General features: G+C 47.1%; 6 protein-coding genes across 6 annotated transcripts; 3 read left to right on the top strand and 3 right to left on the bottom strand.

Moving 5' to 3' along the window:
• Positions 1 to 72: 72 nt before the first annotated feature.
• On the bottom strand, positions 73 to 1,701 carry EDB93DRAFT_491328 (ribosome biogenesis protein Sqt1). Its single transcript, XM_041456543.1, has 5 exons — positions 1,127 to 1,701; positions 1,003 to 1,075; positions 881 to 955; positions 448 to 827; positions 73 to 398 (listed from the first exon to the last, which is right to left on the bottom strand). Exons 1-5 carry the CDS (start codon positions 1,610 to 1,612, stop codon positions 159 to 161), a joined length of 1,254 nt encoding a protein of 417 aa, XP_041307094.1. The 5' UTR covers positions 1,613 to 1,701; the 3' UTR covers positions 73 to 158.
• A 113-nt stretch (positions 1,702 to 1,814) lies between these two features.
• Positions 1,815 to 3,428, top strand: EDB93DRAFT_1104557 (protein disulfide isomerase; the record flags this gene model as incomplete). The annotated part of the gene is made up of 10 exons (XM_041447424.1): positions 1,815 to 1,942; positions 1,997 to 2,011; positions 2,070 to 2,094; positions 2,133 to 2,265; positions 2,319 to 2,394; positions 2,442 to 2,620; positions 2,673 to 2,701; positions 2,759 to 2,971; positions 3,021 to 3,211; positions 3,272 to 3,428. 10 exons carry the CDS (start codon positions 1,815 to 1,817, stop codon positions 3,426 to 3,428), a joined length of 1,146 nt encoding a protein of 381 aa, XP_041307093.1.
• Positions 3,429 to 4,000: 572 nt separating this feature from the next.
• On the top strand, positions 4,001 to 5,956 carry EDB93DRAFT_1086435 (Endonuclease/exonuclease/phosphatase; the record flags this gene model as incomplete). Its single annotated transcript, XM_041445971.1, has 4 exons — positions 4,001 to 4,915; positions 5,270 to 5,466; positions 5,526 to 5,582; positions 5,767 to 5,956. 4 exons carry the CDS (start codon positions 4,001 to 4,003, stop codon positions 5,954 to 5,956), a joined length of 1,359 nt encoding a protein of 452 aa, XP_041307092.1.
• A 3,801-nt stretch (positions 5,957 to 9,757) lies between these two features.
• EDB93DRAFT_1086637 (uncharacterized protein) lies at positions 9,758 to 12,377 on the top strand (the record flags this gene model as incomplete). Its single annotated transcript, XM_041445982.1, has 18 exons — positions 9,758 to 9,821; positions 9,881 to 9,961; positions 10,010 to 10,069; positions 10,116 to 10,153; positions 10,204 to 10,345; positions 10,396 to 10,466; positions 10,517 to 10,571; positions 10,620 to 10,731; positions 10,791 to 10,833; positions 10,912 to 11,126; positions 11,178 to 11,225; positions 11,275 to 11,323; positions 11,380 to 11,476; positions 11,541 to 11,606; positions 11,660 to 11,781; positions 11,831 to 11,908; positions 11,957 to 12,026; positions 12,079 to 12,377. The coding sequence occupies 18 exons, from the start codon at positions 9,758 to 9,760 to the stop codon at positions 12,375 to 12,377; spliced, it is 1,710 nt and encodes a 569-aa protein (XP_041307091.1).
• Positions 12,378 to 12,469: 92 nt separating this feature from the next.
• EDB93DRAFT_1086626 (glycoside hydrolase family 13 protein) lies at positions 12,470 to 15,002 on the bottom strand (the record flags this gene model as incomplete). The annotated part of the gene is made up of 18 exons (XM_041445981.1): positions 12,470 to 12,601; positions 12,659 to 12,701; positions 12,755 to 12,961; positions 13,012 to 13,073; positions 13,125 to 13,167; positions 13,262 to 13,404; positions 13,449 to 13,491; positions 13,542 to 13,609; positions 13,671 to 13,739; positions 13,790 to 13,852; positions 13,910 to 14,034; positions 14,085 to 14,121; positions 14,173 to 14,211; positions 14,261 to 14,356; positions 14,420 to 14,548; positions 14,600 to 14,629; positions 14,689 to 14,823; positions 14,883 to 15,002. The coding sequence occupies 18 exons, from the start codon at positions 15,000 to 15,002 to the stop codon at positions 12,470 to 12,472; spliced, it is 1,584 nt and encodes a 527-aa protein (XP_041307090.1).
• Positions 15,003 to 15,459: 457 nt separating this feature from the next.
• Positions 15,460 to 17,871, bottom strand: EDB93DRAFT_1227569 (uncharacterized protein). The gene is made up of 6 exons (XM_041451240.1): positions 17,746 to 17,871; positions 17,071 to 17,694; positions 16,656 to 17,012; positions 16,462 to 16,608; positions 15,937 to 16,404; positions 15,460 to 15,875 (listed from the first exon to the last, which is right to left on the bottom strand). Exons 2-6 carry the CDS (start codon positions 17,689 to 17,691, stop codon positions 15,768 to 15,770), a joined length of 1,701 nt encoding a protein of 566 aa, XP_041307089.1. The 5' UTR covers positions 17,692 to 17,694; positions 17,746 to 17,871; the 3' UTR covers positions 15,460 to 15,767.
• Positions 17,872 to 18,849: the final 978 nt, after the last annotated feature.

Here is an 18,849-nt window from a genome sequence, read left to right as displayed (position 1 = left end):
CAATTACCTGGCATGAGAAGTCGTTTGCAATACTGCAGGATACAACTCAAGCCACATGCTCTCGAACAATCTATAATTCCAACTGGATAGTACAGGGGTATTGTTCTTGTGACTCTGGGTAGCTGAGATAGCTCAGCTGAGGAATGGGGGAGGATGTTCTATCCAGACTCGTCGACCTCCGTAGTGAAGACTAGGCAAGCAGAATCATCCCCACCGCTAACAACCACAGAACCTTGGAGTCCCAGAGACGCGCTGAGTATAGGGCCATGGTGCCCAGTGTGCTCCTTGACCAATGCGCCAGTGCGAGTATCCCACGTGCGGAGCGTGTTGTCTGCGGACGCCGACACTATCAAGTGACCTTTTGGTGCTGGGTGAGTTAACAATGAAGTTACTGCATCCTTGTAGAATGTCAGCGCAGCAACCTTCTAATACAAACATCAAATTTACCTGATGCTCGAGAGTTGCACGGAGTCTCATTGTGCTGAGGTCCCATACACACGCTTTTCCGTCCGTTCCCCCAGTGACTACAACACCAGGGCTACTTCCCGTTCCAGTGAGATCGACAAATTGCACAGCTTCAACGCTCTCCCCCTCAGTGTGTCCTCCAAGGGCACCGACGACCTCACCCTTGCTGAGGCTTACTACACGCACGCTCCCAGATGTTCCACCGACAACTGCGAGCGTAGAAGAAGCATTTATCGCAAGAGATGTAATGTTCTCAAGATCAAAACGGGCGTCTTGTGGTGAAAGTTTGAACAATGGAGTTGATGATCGCGGATCCCAATATATGAGAGTTCCGTCCTCAGAGGCAGTTACTATCCGCTTGCCTGGTAAACCAAAAAAATGGTGATATTTTTGGGCTTCAATACGTCGGACTTACCATCAGGCGTAAACTCCCCACATTGAACTGGACCACTGTGTCCGGCGAATACCTGCATAGTATTTCCCGATGGCACTGTTAACGTGAGTATATCAAGGGGGACTGGTATATCGTTGACATACATTGCCACAGCCAAACCGTAGAATCATTGGAGCCTGCGAGTAGAATTGTTCCACGGGGATGCCACCGTAGCAACTGGATTTGAATTATTTGAGAATAGTTCAAGGAGTTTACTGATACACCTACAATCACTTCATCCGGTCCCTGAAGTTCAGTCAAGAACTCCCAGTTTCTGAAGTCCGTTGTACCAACTCTTCTCCATATCCTCACCTTCCCATCCATTCCACCAGTCGCAACCATCTGACCATCGCTGCTGAAAGACGCGCTGCATACGCTATCCACGTGTCCAGTCAGTTTCACAATAACTTCTCCATCCGTTATATCCCATATGTATCCAAGATCATCTTCACCCCCGGAGACTGCGAGCGGTTCCGTGGGATGACATGATATAGCAAATACAGAGCCGTTGTGAGTGGTAAAGTGCTGCAGCGAGTTGTCCTTCACATCAGAATCCCCGGATGGAAGATCGGTAACCCCGTCTTCTGCTTCATCATCTTCATCCATAGGATGATCACCGTCATCGGGAACCTCTGCGAGAACATCGCCCGAGTCGATGAATACGTCCCCTTCTTCATCTGAACCGTATTCTGCTACTTCCTGGGCTGTATTCATTAATGGTATCAGAGCGTTATGGTCGGCGTTGTTTTGGATGAGCCTACAGTGTTATATTGCTGAGAAATCTCGCGCTGATTAATTACACTAGAAAATGATCACGAGAAACCACGTGGTTATAAGCCGCTGACTAAGGCATAGCATTATTCTGACCTAGACTTTCAAGCTCCACGTCGCCTCTCAGTACCCTTTCATCAACACCATGAAGCTGTCGCTGTCGCTTCTTTTTGCGGGACTATTGGCTGGCGTCGGTGCTTCCAACGTTCTTGAACTCACCCCGGACAATTTTGACAGCGAAATTGGCAAGGGGAAGCCTGGTTTGGTTGAATTGTGAGCTCGCCGCGGTATTTGCTAAAAACTCCTGTCCTAAATATTGATTCCCAGCTTTGCCCCTTGGTGGTACGTTGTGTTCTGCACTCTCATGGGAACCCTAGTTGATGAACACCTCGTGATGTAGTGGTCACTGCAAGGCATATGCCCCTGTAATAACACGAGAGCAAAATACTTACGCTTATTCCAGAACCTCGCTCCTATATACGAGCAACTTGGAGATGCCTTTGCGCACGCAAAGGGTAAAGTTACTGTCGCCAAAGTTGATGCCGATGGCGTCGGTAAACCTTTAGGACAAAAATATGGTGTCACCGGATACCCCAGTGAGTTTCAACATAAAATTTATATGAATACCCTACTCAGTATCTGCATACAGCTTTGAAGTGGTTTGACGAGAAAGGCAATAGTGAGCCTTACGAAGGCGGCCGAGACCTTGATGCACTTGCTTCTTTGTGCGCTCACCACATCTATGTGACCTCATGCTAATGCTTTCTTTCAGCATCACTTCGAAGTCCGGTGTAAAATCGAGTATCAAGCCCCCACCGCCCCCCGAAACTTTGATCCTTGATGTTCACACCTTTGATGATATTGCATTGGACGAGACAAAAGACGTTCTTGTCACATTTACCGCGCCATGGTGCGGGCATTGCAAGAACCTTAAACCAGTCTACGAACAAGGTAAGCGTCGGTTTCTATTTCTCTGATAATTTCTCTAATACTTGCATACAAGTTGCGATTGACTTCAAATCAGAGAGCAATGTGCGTACTGTCCGATGATCTTCTTGCTGTTTCAGCTAATCAGCATATTTTTTGTAGTGTGTTGTTGCCAACATTGACGCGGATGCACAACAGAACAAGGAGATTGCTGGTCGCTACGGAGTGTCATCTTACCCTACCATCAAGTTTTTCCCTCGTGGCGGAAAGGAGGTCGAGGCCTACGAAGGCCCTCGCACTGAACAGGCATTCGTTGATTTCCTCAACGAGCACTGCGGAACTCATCGCGCCGTTGGTGGCAGTCTCAATGACGAGGTGGGTCACGTGCAAACCGGTAATCAAAACCTTTCCTGACACAGTGCAGGCTGGACGTATTGCGGAACTTGACACCCTTGCCCAGAAGTTCCTGGGCGCTGCTGGTGACGCTCGTGACTATATTTATAAAGAGGCCTTGACTCTCTCCGAGACGCTCGGCGAGACGGCAAAATACTATATCCGTGTGATGGAGAAAGTCGTAAACGACCAAGAATCCTATATCGAGAAGGAGTCTAAGCGGTAAGCTACTAGGCATTGTGGGCGTTCAACTGATCATGGTCCGATATATCTCTTTATCAGCCTCGCTTCTATCCTCTCCAAGCGCACGATGTCACCTGCCAAGCTCGATGAGATCAAAATGAAGGCCAACGTTCTGAGTGCATTCGTTGCCAAAAAGTTAGAGGAGGCACAGGAAAAAGTTGAGAGTGTTATCGGCAGAGCCACGGCTGAGCTTTGATGTTGCATGCTTATCTGTCTTGCGTATGCTTGGTAGTGAACTAATGAAGGACCTACACATATGTTATACCCAGTGCTATCTTGGTGCTATCTATAATCTGAGCTTTATACTCGTCAGCCTCTAGAAAGTCAGAAAGCCGGGTTTCGGTGATTTCCACCACAATAGTACCTGGATAATCATGCTTTCGGATCTATCGTAATTTCTAGACGCTGGCAAAGTACTAAAAACAGGACTCGGTTCCAATTTCTGAAGGGCACGTTGCACTTGACATCGAAAAAATAGAAGGCCTCGAGGAGCCTCGAGGACAGTTTTACGACCGATCACCATGGATTGCGTGACTACTTATTTCTTGAAACCGGATGGGCCCCATCTAACCACCGTGATAGTGGATCATCTGTACGACACTTCTTGCCCACTGTAGCGCATCGTCACTTTGATCAGGACTCGATAAACCATCCATCCATCTCACAACTCCATCGACGATGTCTGATATCGATGAATCGTTCATACCTTCCCCACCCTCCGACTTCTATGAAACGGAGCCAGATGAAGCTCCTCCCCTGCAAGTAAGAATGCGTCCGGTGCGGCAAGAGGCAGATGCCCAAGTACCGCTTCGCGCAGTGCGTTATTCATCTCGCAAAAAGCGTTGGGCGCAGACTTCCAACTGCGCCAGAGGCGTCAGGGAGCCCCTACCATCTACCGTCCGCCTCGTGACATGGAACCTCGACTTCACAGCTTCCGATAAGAAGAAACGGCTCCTTGCCGCCCTCTCCTACATCCAGCAACATGTTCTTGACTGCAGGACCACTAGTGAACGGCCTGAACCATGCTGCATCATGTTACAGGAGGTACATGTGTCAGTTTTCGCAGAGATCCTCAATGCCGAATGGGTGCGACGGTGTTTCGTAGTTGCTCCCGCTAGCGTGGACAAGTGGCCAGATCAAGCAGTGTACGGAAATGTCACACTAGTCTCTCGCACAATCCCCGTGGTCAATGTCTCCACCATCGCATTCAGCAATTCTAAGATGAAACGCAATGCCATATTCGTTGATATTAAACTGAGCATTCCTGCTCACGAAGACGAACCTCGCCTATCAGGAGGCATCATTACCCTGCGCGTTGCAAACACGCATCTTGAATCGATGCCAGAAGGGGCCGGAGCACGGCCTAGGCAATTGAAACTCATTGCAACTGCATTGCGTGGGAGGGGAATGTTCGGGGGTATTGTGGCAGGGGATATGAATGCTATCGGTCCTGCTGACGAGACTATCGTGGAGGCAGCCGGACTGTATGATGCCTGGGAAGGTGATAACGATGATGAGGAAGGTTTTACCTGGGGATACCAATCTGCGGGGCGATTACCGCCTGGAAGGTTAGACAAGGTGCTCACCACTGGACAAGAAGGTTTCGTTGTGGATCAGCCAGAGAGGATAGGGATTGGTGAGACGATTGGGAGGGACAAATGGGTGAGCGACCACTATGGGCTGGTAACACGCGTGCACATTGTGCGGGAAGATTGATGAAATAATGTTGGTGAGACTTGGCGGGGTGCAATGTCATGACCAAAACATTGACGTATACCAGGAACTGCGGACGTAACACGAATTGGCCCTATCTGATGTATTTTTACGCTATCAACGGCATTCCGAACAACGATTCAAAGAAAGTTGGGTGTTGAAGGAAAATTCAAAATTGATTCTAGTACTAGTAGGCATGAGTGGCTAGTGAGAAATTTGGTTGAAGTTATTCATGGGTCGAAGGATTTGGAGGAGCACAGCTTACTTTGTTCACAATACTTTAAAGCTTTATGATTGGTGGAGTTGGCGTGGCATGTTTGGAAGCTAGTTGATGATGTAAATATTAACATAATAAACAGAGTCGGGCAGATAAATAAATCTACAACTTTTTTTTTCCACGCAGTTCAACTTCCTTCGTCCTCATTCAACTTAACGACAAGCAAGTTCATGATGAAGTTCTCTGTTAGCTACCTCGCGCTCTTCGTGGCTAGTACTCTTGCCCAGTTCACAATCAACACCCCGTAAGTTATTCTACGCATGCACCTTGAGTTGTCAAGGTCTTCTTACTTTCTCGGAACAGTGCCAACGTTGTTGAGTGTCAACCCACCCTCCTGACGTGGTCAGGTGGAACTGGTAAGTTGCTCTAATTTGCAGTCTTCCGTGTCTGACTGACTATGTTTTAGCTCCCTACTTCCTGGTCGGTGATGTCCTATAAACATGGTTGTCAGTCATTGACTTGCAGCGAATTTTATTTTATTATCTTTTACAGAGGTAATGACTTCATTTTGCATGCGCATCACATTTTACTAACGTAATTTCAGCATTCTACCTGGTGCGACCCCCAATGGTGCTGCTGTTGAAAATCTGGGACAGCAAAATAGCACTTCAGTGACCTGGGTCTGCAACATCCAGTCCGGGACATCTCTTGGTCTCACCCTCCGCGACAGCACTGGTTTGACTGCGCAGTCTGCGCCGTTCACCGTGAACCCTGGATGTGCGTGTTTCAGTTGATCTTGTTGATCGGTTGCTTAGGTTTTATTTAACCTTGGCATAGCTTCAACTACATGTACCAACACCACGTCGCGTACGTCTCTTGTTGTATGTCACAATCTGTCGCCCTACTAATATATCGTCCAGTTTCCGCTGGTCCGACTGGCGCAACTAGTGCTGCTCTACCGAGTGGTACTACTCCTGCTACCACTGGCATCGCTACCACTGGTACTGCCGCCGGTACTACTCATACGTGAGTTAAGGTTGTTGTCAAGTTGCCACGTGATCTGACGTCATATCCTGTAGTACTGCAAGCTCCGCGACTACTGCTGCCGGTTCAGCTTCGACGACAGGTTCTTCTGCTGCCTCTGCCAACATTATCCGCGTTGGCGCTGCCGGTATTGCTGGTGCCGCTGTTGCTGCCTTGCTTTTCTAGAATTGCTCTGACATGGAAAGATCGATACCAGTCGAAGGACCTCCAGAGACATTCACGAGTTTTCTTTTGCTAATCATTCTACCTGCGATATCTACAACGTACATTAGGCTGTCTGCTTTTTAGGAGTATTGGAGTATTACCCATACTGATGTTTACATTCCCTCATGCGACCGTGGGCTTAGGTGCTTATTGCTTCAAAACTTCGGTCTTCGCCTTCAGTCGTTCTTTTGTTACATAGAGACATTTTGACTGGCGCTTTACTTTCGGATACTCGAGAGCTGCTGTTGTGCAGTGTGTTGTTTCTCATTGTCCGAATGATCTATGATTTTGTGTGCATTTTGATAGTTAGGTGTTGTTTTTGTTTACTGAGTTCATTTGCGGAATTCCCAGGAGTGTCGCGATACTGCGGTACAACTTCCCAGCCTTATCGTTTGAATCTAGACGCAATCAGAATTTGGCAAATGTACATTGTCCTTCAGCAAGTTAGTATTGTTGATGGGCTGGGGTGAAATGGTTCATGAATGTCGGAATCCTTCAAGCTAGAGCCAATTAAATCACCAGAAACGTCCCCATAGACTGTAGGAGGGGGTGGCTACAACTCAACAGGCTGAGGAGATACGGGCTCAAGATAGATTTTTGTGCCGTGGGGCAACCATGTGCATATGTGAGGCCGGGGTTCAAATGAGTTTTAATTTGACTATGTACATACGACTGCACTGCGCATCGATTCAACCGGCGCAACCAAGGCTTCAATGAAACAAAGACATTTTAGTCTCATGTTGGGGTTTCAACATTTACCTCGAGACTTCAATCAAAAGCAGCCAGTGCAGTGCGTCAAGCACCTCTGAATATAATTTTACTGGGTGGTAAAATGTCAGTTTCCCCGCAATGCCCGAATTGCACCCATCAAGCAAACGGACTCAGTACTATCTTTGGCCAGTCGCAAATCACAATGAATTCGGAGTTGAAGTTCGTTTGCCGGTAGTGAAACAGAGACTTCTATGTGGGAGAGAATTTTTTCAGCTCTCTGTTTCACACCGTAGCCTTAACAGATTTCTTTATCTTATTTTTACATAGCATTAGAGTATGTACTGAATCATGTGCTCCTTTGTTTACTTATTTTAATGTTGTGGTTGAAACTTGTTGCAACTCTGGGCCAGAGCCTGACAGTATGGTGTTGGTGTCCACGCGCAGGTAGTGAGGTAGGGCAGCATGCTCTTGCTGCACAGATCTAGGTCTAGTGTGTAAGTTGGCCAGTAAAGTTAATGATTTGCCTTGTATCCGGTTGATCGCAGTACGGCCTTGAGCATCCCACAAGTTCATCATACCACGCGGGGTACAGTTCAGCCGCTCAGCTAGGAATCATCGGATAAATATTTCAAAGGTGCCCCACGTGCACGAACTGCTACGGATGATCGCGCCCGTGATACGCACTGGCAGGGATGAATCGAAATGTGAACAAGATACGTTATCGAGGTCGAGACAATACGAACTACATCATGACACTTGATCGTTGGGAGAAGGTATAAATGGCTCTCGATCACGCGGCTGCCGAGGTCAAGGAAGGATACGTGCAATGCCGGCTCAGAGAACATGTTATGTTGCCTGAGCATGATCAGTCGAGTGCGGGGAGCTGCCGGTCGACATGTATTGATGCGTCGAACGCAATGTTCATGTAGTATTCTTTGTCCGGCCAAGTATACAAATACAATTCTGTGTAATGCTGACGTCAGATTATAAGAGTCAGGTAAAAACACACGTTGCGAATTCCATAATATTGTTGAGCTTGTTGACACGCAACCGTCGAAGCACTGAGGTCAATGCTCTTACACCTATCATCGGCGGATTCAAACACAATATCACCGATCCGAGGCGAGCCGACGGGTTGACCTGAAGGAGAAGCAGCTTGGCTCCCGGCGGCCGAGTCGACTCCTTCAGGATACTAGTCTCCAGCCGAGAGGGAACACCTTGAACGGCTGCAAAGCAGTCGTGCCCCTCGAGCGGACTGCGAAAGGAACCAATCGTATACAACAGCAAGATGTGAATAACGATTATTGGTAGTAGGTTGTCTTTTGATGAGTTCAAATTTCTTAATGACTCCGAGTCAGGGTTCTGTGCGATGGAATTTCTGAAAAAGCTGCTCACGGTCAGTGCTCGCTCGGAGGAACTCGAAGGCCGAGCTTACATCGGGCGTTGCCGAGACTCAGTCGTACGATCATTCTAGCTGTGATGAGTCTGAGAGCCTGCAACAACAAAATCAACGAATCGTCTGAAGCATAATCGCGAGCTGTTGACTATTTCAGTACCTAGCTGGTGACAAGCAGAGGCACAATCGCCCAGCCAGTCAGTGAAAAAGAAGAGCTGGAGGCCAGCAAAAAAATGTAATATTGCCATATGTACTTACTTCTAAAATTTAGTAGTTAAGGGACCAGGACCTCAGGCCTCAGGCTCGGGTAAGGTTATAATCCAAATTTTCACAGCTAGCAGCAACGTTATACGTTCGCATCTAACTTTTTTCAAGCCGACAAACATATTATCCACCACAATTTACATACGTGAGTTCTATCCAGTTGACCGATAGGCTAATATTCTGTGAATTATAGCAAATTCACTACCAAATTACTGTGACTCGATCGAAGATAGGCTCACTGTCCATAATCCGGGCACCGGCTTGTAGGGCAAAAACATTTAGGTCCATCGACCACCATCGCGACAGGAAAGGGGAGTTGGAATATCTCCTCAACTATTTCCATTAACCAACAGAAAATTAGCACGAGTCTTGGCCCCGCCGGATATGGTTCCGCGGCCGTCGCTTCCCTGGGCCTGACCTACGGTAAATATGTCTTATCATATTCCAGTCTAATGAATCCAAGTCAAAACATTTATGACCACAGTCTAGGACCATGTCCACTTGACAAATCCGGACTGACGGAGGCTGTCTAGCTGTTCGCTCGCTGCGCTTAACCTTTACAGCAAGATCGTGGGGCAACAGGGTAAAACTAACATTACCTACTGCTAGCGGTTGCACCAAATACAAATACGTCAGCCTTCTGGACCTGGTTGCAGCGGGTTGTCATGGCCTTACTTCTAAGGTTTGGATGCATAGGGTGCATCAACAGTTGAGCCGCCGCCTACTCGCCGCCTTCGTTCTCACCACGTCTTTCCTTCGGGAAGTAATGTTCCGAATTGCGCAATTTCATCTCTGTTTTACCCCAAGTATGTCTGACACGGTTAAAGTTAAGGCTTCGAGACGACCCTTGCGCTTGATCGTTGAAAAGTGGTGGTAAGCATATACTAGTACAATATATCACGATACCTCAAGAATCAATCACCTTCAACCTTTCTTCCCTTCCCCCGAATTATTTGTCAATTTAAGGTCTTCATCGATGGCAATCCCGGAATACACGATTTCAGATTTTATTCATCGAGAGTCGTGGTGGAGGAATCGTGGTACGAGCTTTGCTGAGCGCATGGAAACAAATAATTTGCTTGACAATGTCGGCGCGCAGGGCTCCTGGTGTTAAATATCTATTTGATATTACCAGTACTATCATCAGTACTGAATGGCCTTGATTCATCCATACTAAACGGTCGGTCATAAGCATTCACTATCATATGGTCCACTCAAGTTTCCTTAGGTCTGCAGATTTTGCCAAGATGGCAAGAATACTTCCATAATCCCCAGGGAAAAACCTTGGGTATGCAGTTCTGGCATTCCTGTAATCCTCTATTCACAACTATTAGGCCTCATAAATTCTGCTCAAGGCATTGGCGCTGTCAGCGTAAGCTGTGGCAGTTCGTTGACATGACTCCTAGCTCACTCTGGTTTCAGGGAATTCCATTTACCCCTTTTGTGTCTGACTTGCTAGGACGACGAGCAACTATGTTCATTGGAGCAACCATCGTTCTAGCTGGTGTCCTCACGCAAGCCTTATGCACCAACGTGCAAGTATTCATTGGCGCTCGTGTGCTCAGTAAGACTCCCATTCACGGAGTGGTTCGGATGCTGATACTTATCTTGTAGTTGGCATAGGCACAGCTTTCTCCGTCAATGCTGCTCCCCTGCTCATCAGCGAACTTAGTTATCCAACACATGTATGTTCAATCACCTTGTCTGTTATTAATTGTCTCTGATATCATTTAAGCGTGGAAAATTGACTGCTTTATACAATTCGATGTGGTATTTTGGCAGCATTATCTGTATGTAACATCCAGTTCCTTGTAATTATTTTCTCACATGTATTGCAGCGTCCTGGATCTGCCTTGTCGCTTATGATCGAGCAGGGGCATCAGAATGGTCATGGAGAGTCCCTGTATTTCTTCAAGCTACTGTTCCTGTCCTTCAAATGACGTTGGTTTGGTCTGTATTTTTGGCTTTTGGATTGCTCAGAGCGACTCAGCATTTTTGATTGTGTTTAGGTTCATCCCGGAGAGTCCTCGATTTCTAGCCGCTCAAGGTCTGGTGAGCATTCGCGAGTAATTTTCCTAGTCGATTGTAATTCATCGGTCGAGCTTTCTGCTCTTGTTCTTGTTCTGATAGGAATCGAAAGCCGCGCGTGTCCTCGCTCAGTACCATGCGGATGGGCCAAACCAGAGTGACCACCTAGTAGCATTCGAGATGGCTCAAATCCGACATGCTCTGAACATTGAACGAGAGATCGCCTTCAGTCCATCCTACCTGACGTGTTTTGCAACTCCTGGTAACAGACGACGCATGTTTATCGTTATATCTATTGCAGTATTCTCACAGTGGAGGTTTGGCCAAGCTCGTTCTAGTTTGGTACAAGAATTGATGCTCCCTTTCAGTGGCAATGGTCTAGTCTCGTCTTACATCAACATTGTTTTGGACGGGATGTATGTTCCCTGGATCTGTATGGTGGTACATTGGCTGAGATTTCAACAGCGGCATAACGACGACTCGGACAAAAACAATAATTAACGGATGTCTACAGGTTCATCTGGCATGGTTTCTCAGGAGCCGGGGTTGATACTTATCTTGCGTATATAGGTTTTTAATCTCGCTAGTGCTCTATTGGGCACAATGTTCGTGGACAAGGTGGGCAGAAGGAAGTTGTTCCTGACTTCGAATATCGGAATGTTGATCGGTCAGTGCTATTCTGTGACATCATGCTAATTTCGAGAATATCGCTTATTGTATCCTCCGGATAGTCTTCTCAATGTGGACAGTTACCACTGCTATTTTCCACGAGACCGGGAGTACCGCAGCTGTGAAAGGTAAGTGCGAAACCTTGTTGTACTTGATGCGATTGTTAATCAAGCACGAATAGCTACTGTACCGCTCATATTTCTGTTCTTTTTCTTTTATGACTTTGCATATACGCCAATGCTTGTCTCGTATACACTCGAGATTCTGCCTTACAATATTCGCGCCAGGGGACTTGCAATCATGGTTGGACCTTTTGTGACTCGTCTTTGATACTGTCTAACATTTTGTACAGGCCTTTGTTGCCTATCTTTCCAATACTTTCAACGTGTTCATCAATCCGTGGGCACTCGACGCCATAGGGTGGAAATACGTGAGTCATATCTCGTTCGATTTTCTAATTGACAAATATCTCGCAAAGTACCTCGTTTACTGTGGATGGCTCTGTCTGGAGCTATTATTTGTGATGGTGTTCATTATTGAGACGAGAGGTGAATTTTATTGTTGTTGTGGCTTGTGGAGCGCTCTGAGGTTTTTCTTCAGGTCGTACTCTGGAAGAAACCGGTGCATTATTTGATGGCATGAGACCTCCTCAGAACACTCCAGAACGCACATCTTTCGCCAGAGTATCTCAATATGGACCTAGACTACCCCGTCTAGAGAAAGATGCCACAGACAACTATTTCGAAATTCATGAAACCAGTAGTACGCGGAGTAGTGCCTTCGGATCACCTTCGCATATCGAGCTTCAAGAATACAGTAGAGTGCAGAGCAGTGTCTTCAGACCACCTTCGCATCTCGAAAGACAATCTGAAGAGTCTGCCATCACAATTGTTAAATAAAAGGGGAACCATCATCACGATATTGTATTTTAGGCCCTATTCACTTGGACATAAGAAAGTACTAGAGTACTAGTGTCTGTTGGGACTATTAATTATTGATTTTCTTCAGTTTTGATCCAGACCTCAACACAGTCCTCTGAAGAAGGAAATGCTCCCCAACCGTCATGGTCAATTGCAACAGTTCGAGTATCGTCAAAGAAGCTGTGGAACGTTGCTCCTTGGTGCTGGAGAATACAAGGGATGAGCAAATGTTATACGTACAATTTATAATGGGTACGTACTAGGCCGACGTTCATTCGAACTTTGGACATAGTCAGGTCCAGCCTCGAGGAAGTGATTAAGAGATGAGCATGCGCAAAAGACACGAAGAAACTCACATCGGGTCATTACTGAGCACAACTACACACCCAGCATGATCGGAATCGCCCATGCGTACGAACCCAATACAGTTTCTGTGCTCAAAGTAATCTACCATAGGTCCATATGCGAATGATTTCCGCGCAAGGAGTAACTTCTTCAGAATGCGGGAGGTGCGCTCGTCAAAGCACTCATCATTAGGATACAGGTCACCATAGAAAATGCATCTGCCATGAGATTCGTGTTAGGGCCGGTGTTTAAGCGACATGGTACATACGGATATCCGTAACATCGCAGTAGGACGAGAGCGTACGCTTGAGCTTTGAAGTTGGTGTCCACCTAATTAAAATTATTCGGAATCCACGAAAGAAAGGAATGCGAATGGCTTACCCAGCTCTCCAGAGATTGGCCAACTTGCTGAAACAATGATTGACTAAATCGTGTGCGGTCATCAAACGCTTTGCTTACCGTGCTACCACAAAAAACAGTTACTCATGGAACAGTAGATGTCTAGTACCAGCACTCACTCGTGATTGTCAACAAAGGTGACAGCATCTTCTGGCCTCAAATTTACCAGAGAACCTTCAAAAATGGTCCTTAGGTCGTAAGAAGCACCTGCTTTGCTTGCTCTATGAAAGTTCTCGTGTAGTGGAACGTCAAAAAAAGAGGTCTGTTGCCGTTAACCCCGAGTCAGTGATGTAATGGGATACACACCTGGCCATGGAACGCCCGAATATATGGTATTATAGATTGCAAGCTGCTCTCGTTCAGGGGGCCTGTAAATCACGCAATACAGGATGGACCTACTTCGCTGACCAGTACTCTGATACCGCAAACAGCCGCTTCCTGCCTGGGTGATTCCGAGTTCTTTCGATCTTCAATAGGAAAGCGGCTCCGTCACAAGGTGAATCAAAGAAAGAAAGAACACCCGCTTACAAACTCAAGAAGGAACCTGCGGTCCATGTGTTTGATGGCATCCAGTCTAAACCCGCAGGCGCCTGTGGTCTAGAATGATTTCAAAAGATCATGTAAGAAGCGATGGAGATAAGACGCACGTCAAGGATCCACGAGCCCCATGAAAATAGATCACCCCGCACTTCAGGGTGATGATGGTCAATCTATAGTTCCCGGGTAGATAATTAGAATGAACAAATCAACGAAAAGCCACGACGAACATCGAGGCCTAGGAGATAATCATAGTTCCCATTCTCAGTATCTACCCACGTTGACCAACCTTGATGTCCTTCGGAAGAAATGCGAAATATGCCATTGGTTTGCGTGAGCTCATCCCAGTCCAACCCTTCAACGATTTCAGTCATAGAAAGCAAAGAAGGTCAAACACGGACTGACCCGTAAAATGATTAAAATTCCACCGCATGCTACTATACTGGCTTATATGTTTACCTCTAGGCAATGAAATTACAATGTATTGCATTACCTTCCCAAGCCGTCCAGGAAAATCAAATGCAGTCCAGCCCTGTAGATGATATTAAAAAGGTCTCCAAAGTAGGGGAGGAGAATCATACCTTGATTGGTCTCTCGTTCTCAATATCCCGCAACCGATTCAATGGATCGACGCGCACAGCGCGAAAGGTCTCCGATCTGTCTGCACCGAGTTTGTGCTTATGTACCATTGTGCACGACAGAGTGAGCACAGACTCATAAAATGTATCCAATAGCCTCACATTGAGAACTGCATCGATTATAACGTTCATACCGCATTGCCTCGCAGTATCACAAGCTCTCAAAAGGTCTTCCTTTGTTCCCCACCGTGTAGCAACGGAGCCTTTCTGGTCGAATTCACCAAGATCCCACTAAACGAACGTCTGTACAAGTGTTGGAACAAGTGTCACGGGACATCGTACCAAGTCATAAGCGTCATACCCTCGGCCCGTCTACAGCAACCGTAGTACAATAGGATTGTGAACATATCATCAGAACTCCCGACTCTCACCTGTTCCATTGCTTTGTTTGGCGGAGGGAGCCAGATCTGCGTGAACCCCAATTCGGCCAAGTGCGAGGCCTCCTTCGCAAGATGTTCCCACCAGCTCATGTCTGGGTGCCGGGCATTCCAGGTGAAAAATTGTACCTTTGAAGGATCCATTTTGAATGAGCATTTCGACATGCAAATTGCAACCGACAACTCACCATCGTAGGATTTTGAGAGCTTCCACCAGGCCCAAGTTGCATCGCTGGGAGAGATGGAGGCACCCATTTGAGTAGCAGGCAATCCAACCAGTAGCTGACCTGGCGGTAGATAAGGTCCATCGAAAATCGCACAGAATTCATAATACCAATTGGCCGTCCTACCAACTTGCCTCAGGCTGCACCGACTTATTAGTACTAACTTTGCGGTAACCGAGAAATGCGTTTGGCACCGGCATCTTCCGAGGCCTATAAATTCCTCGAAGCGGTACTTCAAATTTTTCACCGTTTACATGACCACCTCTCACCACTCATTCTAGGAAGCGTTCCGCTCACCGATGGAATGGGGGCACCGTGTGGTCTATCACAGGATGGTCTATAGAGGAAAGCCTCTTTAATCACTCTAATCACGAATATCCACGTTGAGAGGAGTTTCATGATGTGGCGACAAATTTCCTTTCCCTTTGCCCTCATATTACACTTTACCATGCCCCATAAATGTATGTGACTCTTATCTGGGGCAATGCGAATGCCAGCGAATAGATCCGTTAGTTACTTCAATGCTTGAACTTATGTGGGAGAGTTGTAAAAATGCGAAGTTCTTTTGCACTTGTCTCGAAAGTCAGCAAGGAAACTTGTTTACAAGCTACTATTGAGTCTAAAGATAAAATTCCTGAAATGATCATACTTCACTCGCCTTCCTACAGCGCGCCGTTTGCGGGTTCATTAGCACATTTTGACCCGTAGAACTATGACTAACAACTCGTCAGTCACCCAACAGTCACCCAACAGTCACCCCGCATTTCCTATCGAGAAGGATTCAGAGTCAAGCATGACGTTCATCGATCACATCAAAGACTTCAGTCAGCTGCCGCGCTGGGACAAACTTCATCCGCGAGTTTTGGCGAAACTTGGACCTGTGCTTGATGGATGTAATCGTCGTGGCGCATCTTTCACAGGCGACAGCTCGGTAGGGATTCCTAGGCCGATTTCACCCTGCGGATGATTGAACCCCAAAATTTCAGCGAACCATCAGCTAGAGAACCGTATAACGCACCTGGTCCCAGTGAAACACCGGAGGGTGTTGTTGCGTAGAAGGGAAGATGCCTACATTGAGTTTCCGTTTCTTCTTCTTAGGTGCCGGATCTTGGTCGTCTTCTGCAGCACTATCTGCAACAACAGCAGATTTTGATGCCTTTGTTTGCAACGACTCGGCAGCTTTCTTCTGGTTCTTGGCTTCAGATTCAAGGGTACGTTTCTTTGGTGCCTTCTCATTTGACGTGGAGGCAACCTTTTTTGCCCGTGCAGGCTTTGGTTTCTCTGCTGCAGGCCGTTCATCGGCACTGTCATCACGAGGTGCCTTCCGTTTCCCTTTTGCTTTGGCGGAAAGTTCAATCAACTCAAGGTCGCTGTCAACTGACTTCGAGCGCTTGGCTGGTTTTGGTTTAGATTTTGGTTTCGGTTTCGGGCGAGTTTGATCGGCCTCATCCTCTGGTGCCAAAGGGATCGCAGGCGTTGTGTTGCTCTAGTAAGGTTATTATGTGTTGAGAATATGGCATAGGCGCATGAAAGTTTGCCCCACCTTTGGAGCAGCAGATGTCTTGAGCGCGGCAGTTAACTGAGCCCTCAGGTCTGATATCTCTTGCTCAAGTTTTTCTGCTGCCTTTTTTGCATCTGTAGCTTCATCAACAGCCTGTTTCCGGAGTGTGTCCTGCTCCCCAGCTTCGCTCTATAAAACAATCAATCGCAACGTGACAGGTTGAGAAAAAATCTGACCTTCCACTCATGGAGGACTTCCTTAAGTTTAGCAGTGCGACCTTTCTCCTTCTCGAGCGCTTTGTCACGTTCTTGAGTCAGTGCATTCGCTTCCCTTAATTGAACCTCCAACTCGACGTTCTTCTTCCTCAATATCTCTATATCCGCGTCATCACCTTTCTTCAAGCCTTGCCAATTGTCAAGTTGACGTTGTAACTTGGCATTATTATCCTTGAGATCCTCAAGCTCCCGCTCGAGTTGAGTCACCCTCGCTTGTAGACCATCACGTTGCACAGTTATCCGGGAAAGTTTGGACACATTTGTAACAGTCGTCGCGTCTGCGTCTGCTTGAGCTTCTCGTAGTCGCCGTAGTTCATCCTACCAGTAGGTTAGACCACCGATCATTTATGAGAAGATTGGCACTGAAAGAGCAGACCTCGATATCTTCGCGTTGCTTATGAGCTGCTACAATTTCGTCCGACTTCAGCTTCAACTCAGATGAAAGCGTTGCTTCTCTTGTTCGTAAGTCGAGGATAGTCTTCTGATACTTTTGATCCCGAGATTTAAGAAAAGACTCTGTTTGAGCCGCTCGAGAGTCGAGATCGGCCTGGAGGTCCTCTATTTGACTCTCCAATTCTGCCTCCCTAGCCTGAAACATGGTGATCTTGTAATCCCTTTGTATACGCGCAAGCCTCTCGCGCCGTGCAATTTCGCGCTCCTTGAGCACTGCGATTCGTTCGTCGTCCAAAGAGCATGCCGTCCTGAGATGGGCAATTGTATGGCACGCCTGCAAAGCATCGCAACCAGCGTGCCACTCCTTTTGCTCTGCTCGCCATTGTTGTCTTACGGCATTGAGAGTATTAACAGTGTCCTTGGTGCGTGTTTGTTCAAGGCTGAGTTCATCGTTCAGCTTCTTGATGGTGTGTTCCAAATTTCGACTCTTCTGCACTAGGTTCTCTATGTGACCTTGCTGCGAGGCGGCCATCGCGTCGCGTGGAGCAAGGGGAGCTGCTGTTCGCATCGGAGTTGGCGCCCTCTTCGCATTGGGCTGCGACATCAACTGTGTGCTACATTAGATCGAATTGACACGTTCAAGGAGAACAGCTCCAACCAATGCTCGTGAACAGGTATCAGGTGAATATTATTATTTAAAAAGTTCGTGGTCACTGGTGAAGTGATTGTCAATGATCTTGCTCGCCTGAAAGTCTGGGTTGTTCGGATGACGAGATGGTACAAGTATAGTAAATACATGGTATTATTGAAGTAAACAATGTGATTTACTACTAGCGCTTTGTCTTCGCACCAGCTCATGAGTACCCGTGACTTCAAAGCTTAAGCTTCAAGACCCAGACCCAACTTAATCACACGTATTAATCTGTCAATGTCGTCCAAACAGGTTTATGGACCCGACGAGGAATAGGCAGCGATACTATACTTGTGGTTCAGCACTCAGGAATCCCATTTTTGACAAGGTTCAGGTCCTTCGGGCCTTCGCTCATCACGCCAGGTTGGTTTTATTATAGTCGTGTCCTCCCAGTTTAAGTTGTTGTAAGTCATCTCCTGTACTGGTTGTTGCTTTCTTGCTCATTGTTTCCTCAGATCTCTCGCAATTTTTTTCGAAGTGCACTTGATGAGCAGTTGACTGTCCACCGCATGATGTTGCGCGTGAAATACCTTCCTACCCAGGTTTTCATGATCCCTCGTATTACCCAATGTATCACTGGGATGTTTTTGCTACTGCAACCCACTCTCTGTGCGTGATGACCCTTGCAATTCACGCCTTGAGCCGCGCAACCTACCTTCCTCCAGCTGGTGCTGTCTCTGTCGAAAGTGCCACATTCGACATTCTGGCTCGCCTGGTCCAGGATAACATTGTTTGAAGGTGGCGTCGCGTACTGTGTTTCAGTGCTTTGCCTGTCAGCCTAGCGCGATTCTTTCGGACACACATCCGTCTCATAGCCACATAAAATGCTGATCCTGTCTGGTTCGCTTCGTGCCATGCAGATAACCTTAGTGAACTTGTCGGCTCCGGGTTCCCACTCTCCGCACTGCTGCCTGGTAGTACTTGGCTGCCACCGATCCTCCGCACGTGTCAAGAAAGTCATGGAGGTGGCTGGCGACTGACATTACAGTGCCTTTTAACAGAGAATGTAATATACTACCTGGAACTTAGGACGACCTCGATGGCTTGTGAATACAAAAGCGTGGGGCGGGC

This window comes from Suillus bovinus, assembly GCF_016758785.1.
Source record: "Suillus bovinus strain UH-Sbo-P2 chromosome Unknown EDB93scaffold_33, whole genome shotgun sequence".
Classification (NCBI taxonomy): Eukaryota; Fungi; Basidiomycota; class Agaricomycetes; order Boletales; family Suillaceae; genus Suillus; species Suillus bovinus.
This window is presented reverse-complemented; position numbering and strand designations above follow the sequence as displayed.

Coding starts and splice junctions, on each gene's coding strand:
- EDB93DRAFT_491328 (XM_041456543.1), bottom strand. CDS start 1,612: ATGAATACAGCCCAGGAAGTAGCAGAATACGGTTCAGATGAAGAAGGG. Junction 828..880: donor TGGGGAGTTTACGCCTGATG/GTAAGTCCGACG, acceptor TTGGTTTACCAG/GCAAGCGGATAGTAACTGCC. Junction 399..447: donor GTGCAACTCTCGAGCATCAG/GTAAATTTGATG, acceptor ACATTCTACAAG/GATGCAGTAACTTCATTGTT.
- EDB93DRAFT_1227569 (XM_041451240.1), bottom strand. CDS start 17,691: ATGTCGCAGCCCAATGCGAAGAGGGCGCCAACTCCGATGCGAACAGCA. Junction 16,609..16,655: donor AAGTCCTCCATGAGTGGAAG/GTCAGATTTTTT, acceptor ATTGTTTTATAG/AGCGAAGCTGGGGAGCAGGA. Junction 15,876..15,936: donor CGGTGTTTCACTGGGACCAG/GTGCGTTATACG, acceptor AATCATCCGCAG/GGTGAAATCGGCCTAGGAAT.